The sequence below is a fragment of the Symphalangus syndactylus genome, chromosome 5 (assembly GCF_028878055.3).
Source record: "Symphalangus syndactylus isolate Jambi chromosome 5, NHGRI_mSymSyn1-v2.1_pri, whole genome shotgun sequence".
NCBI lineage: Eukaryota > Metazoa > Chordata > Mammalia > Primates > Hylobatidae > Symphalangus > Symphalangus syndactylus.
The window spans coordinates 70944569-70958387 of record NC_072427.2 but is presented as its reverse complement, the minus strand read 5'-3'; the positions used below and the strand labels follow the sequence as shown (position 1 = coordinate 70958387).

Below are 13819 nucleotides of genomic sequence, written 5' to 3'. Positions count from 1 at the left end.
ACCAGAACATTGGTTCATTCCTTTTAACCTACATCACAGGTTTAAAACAACATTGCCAGGGGGCCTTCACTCTTCTAGTGAAGTTTAAACATGGAGTTTCTTTAAACTCTTCTAGACATAATTCTTAGGCCCCTTTTCCCATAATTTAAAGGAGACAATGATTAAAATTTGTCCCTCATAATAGGCTCTATAACAGATTGTACTACAAAGACTGATTACACAACAGACTTCTTTAAATTCTCTTGCTAAGGTTGTGCAGGATAATAAAATTACTCTAGATTGCCTACTGGATAAATAGAAAAAAATCTGTACCATTACTGACACTATTTGTTACATGTAAATAAATGCATTGAATATTACAGACATTTGGTTGTAGAGTATTAATAAACAAACTGCTTGGTTAAAACAAGTAGACTCCTTGTCTGGCTCATTCTTTGATCTATTTCATTTTAGTTGGTTCATGGAGATGCTGACTAAGGAGCATACTCCAAACTCGTGATTTGATCCTGTTGATCATTATAATTGTCTCTCTGGCACACTATGTTCCCTCAAAAGTTTTCATGGTTACATACAGCCATTTGTAAAATGTCAAATGGTCTCTCTTTAATTGAGATGACAAAAACTCAAAAAAGAGTGTTCTCATAAAGACATCATAACCAATAAATGATGTACTGAGACCAAAACCCTAAAATAATGGTAACTGAGAATGGCATTAAAAGCCTAATGGTCACACTCATCTAAGTAAAATCATGACCAAAGGAAGAAACTGTTAAACAAAATTAGGAGATGCCATTATTTTGGACTGAGTTCATACAATAGGCCCCAGCAGAGCAGACCAAGGCAAAATAGAGTCACTCATGCTAAATGTGACATAATCAAACTAAAATTTTTTAAAAAATTCCAAACAGATAAGTCCTAAAACAGACCCGAATTTTCTTTCTCCTCTCCAAAAAACAAGAGATTCCAACACAGAGAGGTCCCCTCTACTCTCTTTCAAAAAAATAAGCTAAAAGCCTGGTGCCCATCTTACAAAGCTCACTGTTCTGCTCTTTCCCAGTAAGACTTAAGACCAAATTAAGTGCCTTTATGATAGTGGCAGAGTGAAATCAATGCCTACAGTTTTGGTTCACTTCTCAATTTTGAGGGGAGCATTGTTAAATGTAGCCTAAAACTGCCTCCTTACATATTTTGAGCTTGGCCTAAAAGTTTCTCTGTATATAGTAAACTGCAACCTAACTGGCTGCATAAACAGACCACCTTGTGCCTATTACTCTCCTACCAATCAGCCAATCAAGACAGCCAGCTGTTCAAACTGTGTTCAAGTAAGACAAACACTGAGCTGTAACCAATTCAGCGATTTCTGTACCTCACTTCTGTTTTCTGTAAGTCGCTTTCCTTTTTCTGTCCGTAAATCCTCCCTGACCACATGGCAGTGGCAGAGTCTCCTTGAACCTGTTCTGGTTCAGGGGGTTGCCCAATCTGTGAACCCTTTCTTGCTCAAATAAACTTTGTTACATTCAATTTGTCTAAAGTTTTTCTTTTAACAATGGTGTTCGTGAAATATTTGTCAAGGAAAGGGAGGGAGGGACGGGTTGGACGGATGAACAGATGGACGAATACCCAAAAGTATAACTGTTTATGCCAGAGTCATGTTTGTTTATTTCCAAAAATACTGCTTTTATTCAGGGCTCCCCAATTCCCCAGTGGCCCACTGAAAACATAGCTTCTATTCTCTGTCCCCATGTAGCTATGAGATTTTGGATAAGTAAGGATAAAGGCCAGCCTGATAAACCAACGTGCTGACCATGTGCTGAGCATTGTTCTAAGGGTTTCAAATGTTTTAATAGATTTAATCCTCAAAACAACCCTATAAGTACAGTTGTTATCCCCTGATTTACAGTTGGGGCACATGGCGGGTAAGAAAGTTCACACAGACAGTAGATGGTGGGGCTTGGATTTGAATCCATGCAGTCAAATCTTGGGAGCCTCGTTCTTAACCACTGTGTCATACTTCTATAGCCATTGCAGTAAATGCCTGTGGAATGAATGGATACATGAATATATACCCTATGGTACTCTCTAAATGTGAATTTTCTCAAGTTGTTATATAATTTCTGTTCTGCCTGTCTTTATTACACACACACACACACACACACACACACACACATTGTCGGTCCTTCAATGGATGAGAGCTTCAGAAAGCTTCTCTTCAATAGATTGAAAGGAAATATTCTGAGACTTTAATTCATCTTTAAATTTTTTGAATTTGATAATTTGTTGAGTTTGGCAATTAAAACACATATTTTTAGAGACTTGGATCCTTATTTTTGCTGCAGTGTGGATGAAGTTTGGTAAACCACACCTTGTTCCCTAACGTTACTTAAATGTAGGAACTCAAATAGATGGCATTGGTCATTCTACAGAGTGTAAAGTATATGTTCCTTTCTGGGTCAAATCAGATTCCGGCTTCTTGGCTTATTGTTCAGCCCTCAGTGTGAATATCTAAACAGAATCACAGGCTTAAGGTGCCATGTCTCAGGAAATTGTTGCTCTACATTCCTTTGTCATGTGTCTGGTTGAACGCTCAGTAGGAGTAACTTGAGATAAGGTTTTGGAAAATGTCCATACTCAGGGCATATATGTATTTTTTAAAGCTGGCATGTGCTTTGTGCCAAATCATCTTATTTTACGTGACCTTCGCACCTGTACTAGGAAAAGATGCCATTGTTAACTTGTGGGTAAATAAGTCTTAGTATCTAGGAAGCTTTGATTAATTAATTATATTTCATCTTCTGTACTGTAAAAGTAAGTGTGATATAACAGTCTCTAACGGTTGTGAAAAATGTACCTAAAAGGGCCAAGTGCAGTGGCTCATGCCTGTAATCCCAGCATTTTGGGAGGCCAAGGCGGGCAGATCACTTGAGGCCAGGAGTTCGAGACCAACCTGGCCAGCATGGCAAAACCCCCATCTCTACTAAAAATACAAAAATTAGCCGGGCATGGTGGCACATGCCTGTAATCCCACCTACTCAGCGAGCTGAGGTGGGAGGATCACTGGGGCCCAGAAGGCAGGAGTTGGAATGAGCCGAGATCGCCCCACTGCACTCCAGCCAAGGTGACAGAGTGAGACTCTGTCTCAAAAAAAAAAAAGAAAGAAAAAGAAAAATGTACCTAAAAAGTAACTCAGAATTACTAAAGTTTGCTAAAGTGAATCTTTAGACAAAACTCCAATTAGAATTGGAGCCCTAGAATGAGAGATGTGGTGATCGACCTGAACCTTCCCACACAGGTTGGAGGTACACCCTTGAGGGGACATATAATCCTGTTGGAGGAAACAGCTCAGCAGTGGAAAGCGTGGACTGAGTATGCGAAGTAGCCACCAGTCTGGTGGGCTGTAGACATAGTTCAAGTAACAAAAGGATAGGGCAGAGCCCTCCCCAACATCTGCATCTGCCTCCCCTCTGTACTTCCCTCAAAAACTTCCCAAAACAGGCGGTACAGTATAGACTGTAGATAAAAAGAGAGTCACCTATCCAAGTGCAGCTGGAAAACAAATTCCCCGGACTGCCCTGCCTCCCAGCCACAGTGCCACCTCTAAGAACATCCCACCGTATTTGCATCCCCTATTTTCCTGTGGAGAGTCACCGCGGTGAAGGGCATACTATTTGAACAACTATTTTCAGTCCTTTTTCACCGGTAGGCATGCATGTTGTACAGGTCCATATCCTTCCAAAGGTCTCATTTGAGAAAACGTCATCTTTTTTGCCCTAAGGGAACTAAATACAGATATGAATTTTGGGTATTTTGTACACAGTTAATATTGCCTTTAATTCAAACAAAGTTCATAGTGCCTTATCTCAGTGCCTATTGTATATTAGGTGCTTAGTAAATTTTTTTTTTTTTTTTTTTTTTGCTTTTCCTGCTCCTAATATTCAGTTTATTGCTGGTTTTAAAAAGCTTTTCACTTATTTTGTTTGTTTCTTTCTTTTTAAAGGAGAGGTTTAAAGAAGCTGAAGAAATATACCAAACTGGAATAAAGAACTGTCCAGACAGCTCAGATTTACACAATAACTATGGGGTTTTCTTAGTTGATACTGGTAAGTGAAATTAAAGAGAAACTGTACTGCTGAGATTAGCTAATACTATTTATCAAGCAAAATGGAAGGCACATAATCCTCAGAAGTAAAATTCACTGGGCTTGGCAGGAAGCTCACACTATTGACAGTCATTATACCTCGGGGCTGTCATTTCTCTAGATCTTCAAGCTCGATTCAGTAAAATCTGGCCATTCTCATGCTCATTTCTCTACGGAAAACTCCCCAGGGGACAGGAAGTAGCCTTATGATTTAATGAGTCCCAGTCTTCTTTGAATTATTATTTATATATATTTATAAATCCATGATGATGAAATGTTTCTCTACAATGATGCAGAACCTGCCTCTGAAAGCAGTTACTGGCAGATGGTAAATACTTTTCTATAACATATTTTTTAAAAGCCTCCAGAATTGCTCCATCATTCCTTCCCTGATGTACATTATAGAAACTGCATTATTAAAATTGATACGATGCTCTTATATAACAGGTGCTATATAAAATACACTTACTTTATCTTACTTAATGCAAAACATTATTGGGCATGAATTCTCTTTTCTTTATGACTTATGTAGTGCCTCTGTACTGTTGGCATGCAATATAAGTAACGAAATTATATTTAAATGTAAGGCCAAAGCACCACTTTGTTCTTGTTGATTAGTAGACTAGCTACCCTGCAGTAAAATTTAGTTTAATTAGTTTTTCAGTATGAAATGCTTAAAGGGGGTTTTATTTTCAAGGATATTTGGAGCTCTCTTGTTTTACAGAATATAAAATTTACATTCTGATACATCTGAGAAACTTACCTTATTTTTGCATGTGTAAAATTGTTGTGTAGTGCCCCCTGCTGGTTCATTGGCCACATAATAATAAACTGTCTTAAAAATATAAAAACCAGAAGAAACCTCTAGTTGGGCAGGTCTAACCCTCATCCTTTTACTTCAACAACAGTCCCACCCCACCACATCCCTAAAAATGATAACTCTGTGACCACCCTATGACACTGAGCCTCTGCCTCCAGAGACAGAGGCTCCTAGGGACCTCCTAGTCAAACTTGTATTCAAACAGATACACTTGGAAAGATTTCTGTGTAGATAATAGACATTCCATTCTATTTAGAATTTCACAGTTTCACCAGGAAGCTACTATGAAGAAACCTGTCAGACTAGAGGGTCTTCATTCTGCTTCTGGCCTTACTCTCACTTGCCTTGGGATCTTTATCAAGTCTCTGAATATCTTTGCACTTTAGTGTCTATATCTGTAAAGTGGAAAATTTTTGTGTGTGGTTTTTTAAATGTCTCTTACATCCTGATAAACAGCTGAACAGTATCAAAAGGCAGCTAAATTGTATAAAAAATACCTGTGAAAACCATACAAATATAAGTATTTAAAAATATAGAATGCATTGGACAAGTGCATGGTGGCATTATTATGTTGGAAGTCTTATTAATTAAGTACCATTCAAATGAAAGTACATGATTTTAAAAGAGATTTTCACTATAGAGCTGATATGTGTTATTTAAAGTAATGCTTCAATTGCTATGTTGCAGTATAATTCATTGAGACAGGCCCTTAGAAATTGCTTCTGGACAGTTTTATTTCTATGGTAGCCTGTTCTACTTTTTATATAATGAGAGCCACTTATATCTCAGATAAATAACAATCACTAATAATCTGAAGGCATCCTATTAGCAAGAGCAATGACCAGAAAAATTTGGACTAAAATAACATATATAATTAAAAGAATAGGTTTTAGTTTTTACTGCTTTTTTGTTAATTTTTTTGGAAGTATGAATGAACAGTGAAATTGTTTGAAGTTAGGCAGTGGCCAGGATGGGAAGCTCAAATGCAAGCTAATTTGCATGTTGAATAATTTTGGTATAACTCTGTAATAATGAGAAAGAATTATAAGTCAGAAGAGAAAGTGAAATGTTCATGTCTTTTATAAAAAGGCATGTTCTGCTCTTACCAACCTGTCACTGGTTACAGGCTTACCAGAAAAGGCAGTGGCCCATTACCAACAGGCCATCAAACTTAGCCCCAGTCATCACGTGGCCATGGTGAACTTGGGAAGACTCTACAGGTCACTGGGAGAGAACAGCATGGCCGAAGAATGGTACAAGCGGTAACGTTCCCTTTCTTTGCTTTATAAGTTGCCCAGGAACCTCAGCAATCGCTCGTCAGCTCCTTAGTTAATCGGAATCGGTGTGCTCTCAGAATACTAGCAAATTTTGCCAATTCAAGTGATGCAAATTTTGCCAATTCAGGTGATACAAATTCTTATCTCCAAAGAAGAGCAACCACAATATAAGTGGGATCATAATTCATGACTTTGGCTTGCTGGTTAGACTATAGTGCTGAACCAAGGTTGAAATTTCATTCCCACTGTAGTTAGTTTATTGTTTTCTGAAGCCATGTATTGCAACCCCAATCATAAACAGCAATTTAAAAAATGAGAATACATGAAAAACTATGCACACGTGAGAACAAATTCATCATAATTAATGGGAAAGACCCTTGGGGCTCAGTTTCTGTATTGATAGGTCAATAAGACATTCTTACGTTCCAAGTATGGCATCATGACCATTTTGTAAAAACCTTGTGCTTGGCCAGGCGCGGTGGCTCATGCCTGTAATCCCAGCACTTTGGGAAGCCAAGATGGTAGAATCATCTGAGGTCAGGTGTTCAAGACCAACTTGGCCAACATGGTGAAACCTCGTCTCTACTAAAAGTACAAAAATTAGCCGGGCATGATGGTGGTCACCTGTAATCCCTGCCACTCAGGAGGCTGAGGCAGGAGACTCACTTGAACCTGGGAGGTGGAGGTTGCATGAGCCCAGATTGTGCCACTGCACTCAAGCCTGGGTGACAGAGTGAGACTCTGTCTCAAAAAAACAGAAAAAGCCAAAAACCTTGTTCTTGATATAAAAACAAAGACCATGTTGGAGCAGAGGTTCAAACCATGGACAGTCATCCCTAAATCTAAGCCTAGACATTTGGAAATGTACCTATTAGGAGAGAAACGTCATTTAGATTTTCTCCAAACTCAGCGCCCTGCAGGTGGCACACAAAGCTGAGATATTGTCACCCTTGGGAGCACTGTATTACAACACTGGTCGATACGAAGAGGCTTTGCAGATTTACCAGGAAGCTGCAGCACTTCAGCCTTCTCAGAGGGAGCTCCGCTTGGCACTGGTGAGTAGGATGAAAGAAAATGAAGCTGGCAACCTAAGCACAGCCAGCCATAGAGAGAGAGATAGTCCTCACGCCTCAAAACTGGAGCTGGAATGCCGTAATACATCCACTGTATGAATATTCATACAGCCAATATTACAGCCATTCTCTAAAGACATGGACACCAAAAATACTGCATTTTTGTTTTGAAATAACTTCAAACTTATGAAAATGTTGCAAGAATAGTAAAAAATTTACATATACCCTTTCATCCAGATCCAATGATTTGTAACATTTTGATGCATTTATCACTCCATTGTATATGCATATGTAGATGTATATGTACATACATGTATATGTGTGCATATTTAGATATGTATGTTTGTATATACCTATTATTAGTATGTGTTATTTTTTTCCTGAACCATGTGGGAATTAGTTGTATATATCATTCCCCTTTATCTCTAAATACATTTGCAAATAGTTTCTAAGAAGGACATTCTCTAACATAACCACAGTATATTTATTAAACTCGAGAAAATTAACATTCATACCAACAAAATTTTTATTTCAGTGTTTGGAACTTCACTCATCCTTTTCCTTAGATGTGCAATAAATCAAATTTGTTATCTTGCTATAAACACACTGCTCTGATGAAATCAGAGGAAATTCTTTCTCTTCTGACATATTTAGTCAACCTTTTTTAAAAGCCACAAGCCATTTCATTGGATATATTTGGTATTTCTGCCATTCACTCACAAATGCATGCACAAAACTAAATAAAGAAACAAACAGCAAAATGTCAAAACCTGAAAACTGGTGATTCAGCCTTCTCTGTGAGTCACCAAATTGATGCTGAGCATGTTTGTCAGGAGTGCATTCTGAATGCTTCTATTCGGGGAGGCTTTATCTGATAAGGTAATAAAGTCTCTGCTAAGCCAAGGTCCATGTGGTTTTTGTAGGCTCAGGTTTTGGCCGTGATGGGTCAGACGAAAGAAGCTGAAAAGATGACCAATCACATTGTGTTGGAGGAGACCGGGTGCCTTGAATGCTATCGCCTCTTGTCAGCCATCTATAGCAAGCAGGAGAACCACGACAAGGTAAAGAAGTTCTTTGGATTCATGGGTTAAACATGGGGTGCACCTAAGTGATTCTCCAGTTTGCATGTTTATAAGCTCAGGAAATCTTAAATCTTATCAGTCAGCATATCCTATCTTGTGGAAACTTTTCACAGATATCCTCTTAACACCTGAGATATCCCCTTGTAATAATATTTTCTTGGCTTATCCTTGGTGTAAAGCTTTTATGTGGTATTGTCTCAGTTTGTTTTCAGCTAAGTCTATAAAGATCAAGACCAAGATTCAAATGCTTTATTATTTTGCATTTTCCTTCTTATATATTGTTTTATGTAATCCTCATGACAACCATGCTTTACAGGGTTGTTATGAGGATTACATAAAACAGTATAGAAGAGGAATATATAAGAAGACTACATGAAACAATATATAAGAAGGAAACCCAGGGTGACCCGGTGTCACAACTGTTATTGTTTATCACAATTTTCAAAGTCACATAATCAGTAAATTTATAAACTGACTCAATGAAATAACTGTTGAAGGCCCACTATGTTCTGGCCACTGTAGTAGGCATCAGAAATAAAGTGGTATGAAAAAAAAAAAAAAAAGTCACTGCCCTTGTCTTCATGGAGCTAACCCATAGAGAAGGAGATTAAACAGGTACTCACAAAACAAATGTAGAGTGATAGCTGTGCCCAGGAATATCATGAAGCGCCGCCTCTCCCAAACAGCATATAATCAGGGGACCCGATGAGTCTGGGAGTCCAGGTTTCCCTGTGAAGTGATGTGGAGGTGAGGGCTGGATGAAGAATAAGAGTTATTAGGCAGAGGAAGAAGCAAGGAGGATTCTGGGCAGGGAAACGCACATGCGAAGCCCTGTGGCAGCAGTGAGGGGCGTCTCTGAGGAATGGGACTGAGGGAGCGGGAGCACTGTAGGAACGCAAGCACAGGCTGCTGGGAGGAGACTCCTTGGGGCCAGGCCAAGGGTTTTGTTCCTCACCGTGGGAGAAGCTTTGAGTTTTTGTGAAGAGGACAACATGATTAGATATTTGCTTTGAAGGGATCTTTGGCTGCAGTGGGGTCAGTGGGTGCTGGGGGCAGAATGGTCACTAGGACCTGAGAGGGGCTGGTGGGGTGATTCAGATGGACACATGGTCAGGGAAAACGTCTGATGCCAGATCTTGTTTTCTTTCAACTGTATCACACCACCTCCCTGTAAAGTAATCAAGGATATTTTATTGCCACTGATTGATACGTGGGAAAACTGGAGTGTAAGAAAGTTATTTTGTCAGGGCCACTAATTCCCAGTGAGAAAATCAAAGATAATGAAGAATGTATATATATTTGAGACAAGGTCTTCCTCTGTTGCCCAGGCTGGAGTGCAGTGGCATGATCTCACCTCACTACAAGGTCCACCTCCCAGGGCTCAAGAGATCCTCCCACCTCAGCCCCTCCAGTAGCTGGGATTACAGGTGTGCACCACCACACCTGGCTAATTTTTGTATTCTTTTGTAGAGACGGGGTTTCACCATGTTGCCCAGACCGATCTCAAGCTACTGGGCAATCTGCCCGCTTCAACCTCCCAAAGTACTAGGATTACAGCCATTAGCCACCACACCTGACCAAGAATTGTATTTTGATTGTCACATACCATACCTGCTGACACATAGGAACAAAACGTATAAATTTTATCGGTTAAATAAATTTTTCTTTACCTAATCTGCATTTATTCTGTCTTAATTTCCAACCTCTGCAGGCACTTGATGCTATAGACAAGGCTCTCCAGCTGAAACCAAAGGACCCAAAAGTCATTTCTGAACTTTTTTTCACAAAAGGAAACCAATTAAGAGAGCAGAACCTTCTTGACAAAGCTTTTGAGGTATAAACTCTTCATAAAATTATATCATCACATTCACAGATTGAAATTAATTCTCTTTTGATCTTTAAGGAAACATGTACAGTAAGATCTAAGATCACTGACATGTCTGTGGAGTGAGTTTTTTCACTAATTAATGAAGTTTTGTTTATTTTTTATCATTGAGCATCTGGCCGTTGACTGAATCAGAGTTGCACATTTATTTTTCCGAATAATCACCTTTAGTTTGATGTTGACAGCATTCCACATTTTGGCCTCAAACTAGCTTCTCTCTGTCTGTGTCTCTGCCTGCAAGACCTTCTATTCCAGCTGGACTAGTACCTGAAAAGCCTTGGACATTTCTACATGTCCTTGAAATGCCCTCTCTTGACTTGGAGGATGAGATTTCCACTCATCCACCAAGACACAGTCTTTGTCCTCCTGCCTTAGGAAGCCCTCCCTAACCATCCTTATTCCCTGTGACCTCACTTCTTCTGAACTCTTAAAAAGCATGGACTGTCTCATGAAGGTACCAGTCATTTGAAAGTGTCACATATTACATTGTATTATTAGGTCCGTCCCCTAACCCCCGTATGTGTGTGTGTGTCTCTGTGTGTGCAGGCACGCACAAATCCTTGCATAGTTTATCTCCCCAATTAGATTGGACTTTCCTTGTGGAGAGGGACTGCATCCTTCTCTGTTCTAAAACAGTGTTTTGCGTCTTACAAGGTGTTCAGTATCTGTGGCTTTGGAATAAAACTTATTCACAGGTTGAACTCAAGAAGACATTTATAAGTAGAAATAGAAATGTTACAATGTTACATACTTTAAAAATATGTAACAGTGTTACACACTTTCTCCTTATATCTGGTAAAGCCACAAATTATTGAAGTCATAAAATTATACTAAATATATTATAGGAAAAGTAAAATCTCAAATGATACAATTGTGTTGGGAAATAAGTGAGTGGCTTTTAAAATATTATTGGAAAACACATGGAAAGATATTTGGGGAAGCTCATTTGAATGTGAATCCTTTAAACAAAAACAGAAATTGTGGCATTTTTCTCTGAAAAATCGTAAGCATTTTTCTCAGAATTTGTAGGGTTTTCTCTGCCTTTTCAACATTTTCAGTATCTTCATTCTTAAGTTATTTATAACTAATGTGAACATTATTAATAACTTAATTGTGAATATGTATGTGTGTGTGTATATATGTGTATATATATATATATATATGTGGCCATTGATTCATAATGACAGCTGAAATGTATTAGCACCCTGTGTATGATTCGTATGTGTTATGTAACTTAATCTTCACAAGAATCCTATAAGAAAGGCATGGTTATTATCATTTTATAGTTTTGTAAACTCAGGCTTAAAGGTCATATTGTGCTCAAAGTCACAGAAGTGGGTAAGAGATAGTGTCAGGGTTTGAATCCAGGTCTCCTACACTACATTCCCATCTTCGCTGATATAAATTAATCCAAGAGACACCCTTTTGGTTTATTTTAGCAGGTTTTTGAAAGTATAGTTTCGTAACATTTCTTTCTTTCCCCTAAAACTGAAGTAGAGGAGAATGGACCAGATTTTACTTGATGGACCTGTTTGGTCATATTCTTGCTAATGAAAATAGCAAGGAACATTAAAATATGTGCACAAATACTTAGCTTTGTAATTAAAGGCAATACCCTTAACCTGTGGCTTTATTTCAGATGACCACTTGAGACTCAGTGGTAAGCATACCTTTGATGCAAAACATGCATAATGTTAAAAATATACCACACATCACTGATACTACATTTAATAGAATACATGTTATTCAGACCAAAGAAAGTGCTTGAGGGATAAGTAACTCTCTTTAATCATTTGAAGACTTTTCATGTGGCAGGGGAAAAAAGACTGTCTAATGAATAAAACTATCCCCTGGTAAAGTAGATGTTCTTAAAGAGGCGGTGATCCACTTTAAGAATTTCAGCATAGGCTGAACGACTAGGTCAGTTATATTGTAAAAGGAGATACTGCATTAGGGTTAAACTGTTCAGAAGACTACTCCAAAATTCTGTTATTATAAAAAGAATTTTCTTACCAATTCCATTTGCAGTGAAAAAAGGCCAAAAATGCAATTTTCTGGCAGGTCAAGGCCAGTTAAAAATGATGTGATATGATAGAAATCTGAATTCCCTGCAGGCATCCTCAGTCTCTCCAAGTCCAAAGGTTAGCTCTGCAGGGAAATTATACATTTCAGTTTCCTCCACTTTAGAATCATCAGCTTTGAAAAATAATAGAAATTAACAGGGTCTCCTGTGAACCAGTAGCGGCTGGTTTCATTGTATTAATACTTTAAATTTTCACATGTGAAGAAAGTGGTTTCTGCAATCCTGGCGCGTTAAAGATGGGGCTTTGTTTCCTAACCTGAGGATATTTCTTATTTATTTAGAGCTACAGAGTGGCCGTGCAACTAAATCCAGACCAAGCACAGGCCTGGATGAACATGGGTGGCATCCAACACATCAAGGTAGGAGAATAATTCACTTCCGTGTGGACCAGGCTTTCCCCCTGTGTTTTCTCTTTCTGTCTTTCTTCTTTCTTAAAGGATTGAGGAACTATTGTTAATTTCCTTTTTGAAATCATTTGAATATCAAAAGTATGGGAGTTTAAAAGCGAAATAGCTCAGTTTATGTTCATTTTGCATTATCTAGATATTGAATATCATGAAGCTATTTTAAAAATAAATCTATATAAATTAGATTTTATGATTTTTCTAACCATGAAGAAAATCATATGTACCTAATGGAAGTATCACCCAGCGGGTAAAATCTGTTTATGGGAATTAAATCGTTGTTCAAGCTCAGTAGCTCAGTATGACTTAATTTCTTCCCAGTTTAACTCACTGTCAAGATTAAAGTGTTACTTAGAATATTGCTTCCTATTTCTTATATCTAATATACCTTTTCTCCCTAATTTTTTACGGAAAAGCAATCTTGTTTGTTTTGTTTTGTTTTTCCAAAGGAAAAATACTACCTTTGGATGAGTCTTCCCAAAGATTGGAAATGACCTTTGGGGGACTATTATCTGTAACTAATGCAGTGAACAATTTGCCATCATTCATTTATTCATTCATCCATTCATTTTATGAGCATTAATGGCGAACATCCTATGTGTCAGATCCCCTGCTAGGCACTGGGAATAGAGTAATGAACCAAGAAGACAAAAATTCCTGTTCTTATGGTGCTAGTAGGAGGAGATATATTAATACAAGGAGGAGGAGGTGACATATTAATACAAACATATATACGTGAACGTTTAATGCATGCATATGTGCATATGTATACGTATAAAATGTATTAGATGGTTGTAAGTGCTAAGGAGAAAAAAGAAAGAAGATTGGAATGCCAGGGAATAAGGGCTAAAGTTTTAAATTCAGGTGGTTAGGAAAGGCCTTAGTTACAAAGTAGTATTTGAGAAGAGACCTGAAGGAGTGAGCCATGTGGCGAAATCGGGAAAGAGCACAAGCAAGTGCAGAGGCCCTAAGGTTTGAGCATGCCCGTTGTTTAAAGAGTAGTGAGGAGGCAGCGTGGCAAGGAGAGAGCAAAGAAAAGGAAATGGGAGAAGCTAGGGTC

General features: G+C 38.3%; 1 protein-coding gene across 6 annotated transcripts in view; it reads left to right on the top strand.

Moving 5' to 3' along the window:
• TMTC1 (transmembrane O-mannosyltransferase targeting cadherins 1) overlaps positions 1–13819 on the top strand; it is a 282362-nt gene that overhangs the window by 258206 nt on the left and 10337 nt on the right. For all 6 annotated transcript variants that reach the window (XM_055280247.2, XM_055280243.2, XM_055280245.2 and 3 more), the window contains 6 exons: positions 3995–4097; positions 6082–6217; positions 7143–7287; positions 8229–8366; positions 10099–10221; positions 12637–12714. In XM_055280247.2, the coding sequence (XP_055136222.1) occupies positions 3995–4097; positions 6082–6217; positions 7143–7287; positions 8229–8366; positions 10099–10221; positions 12637–12714 (723 nt within the window). The remainder of the gene's footprint in view (positions 1–3994; positions 4098–6081; positions 6218–7142; positions 7288–8228; positions 8367–10098; positions 10222–12636; positions 12715–13819) is intronic.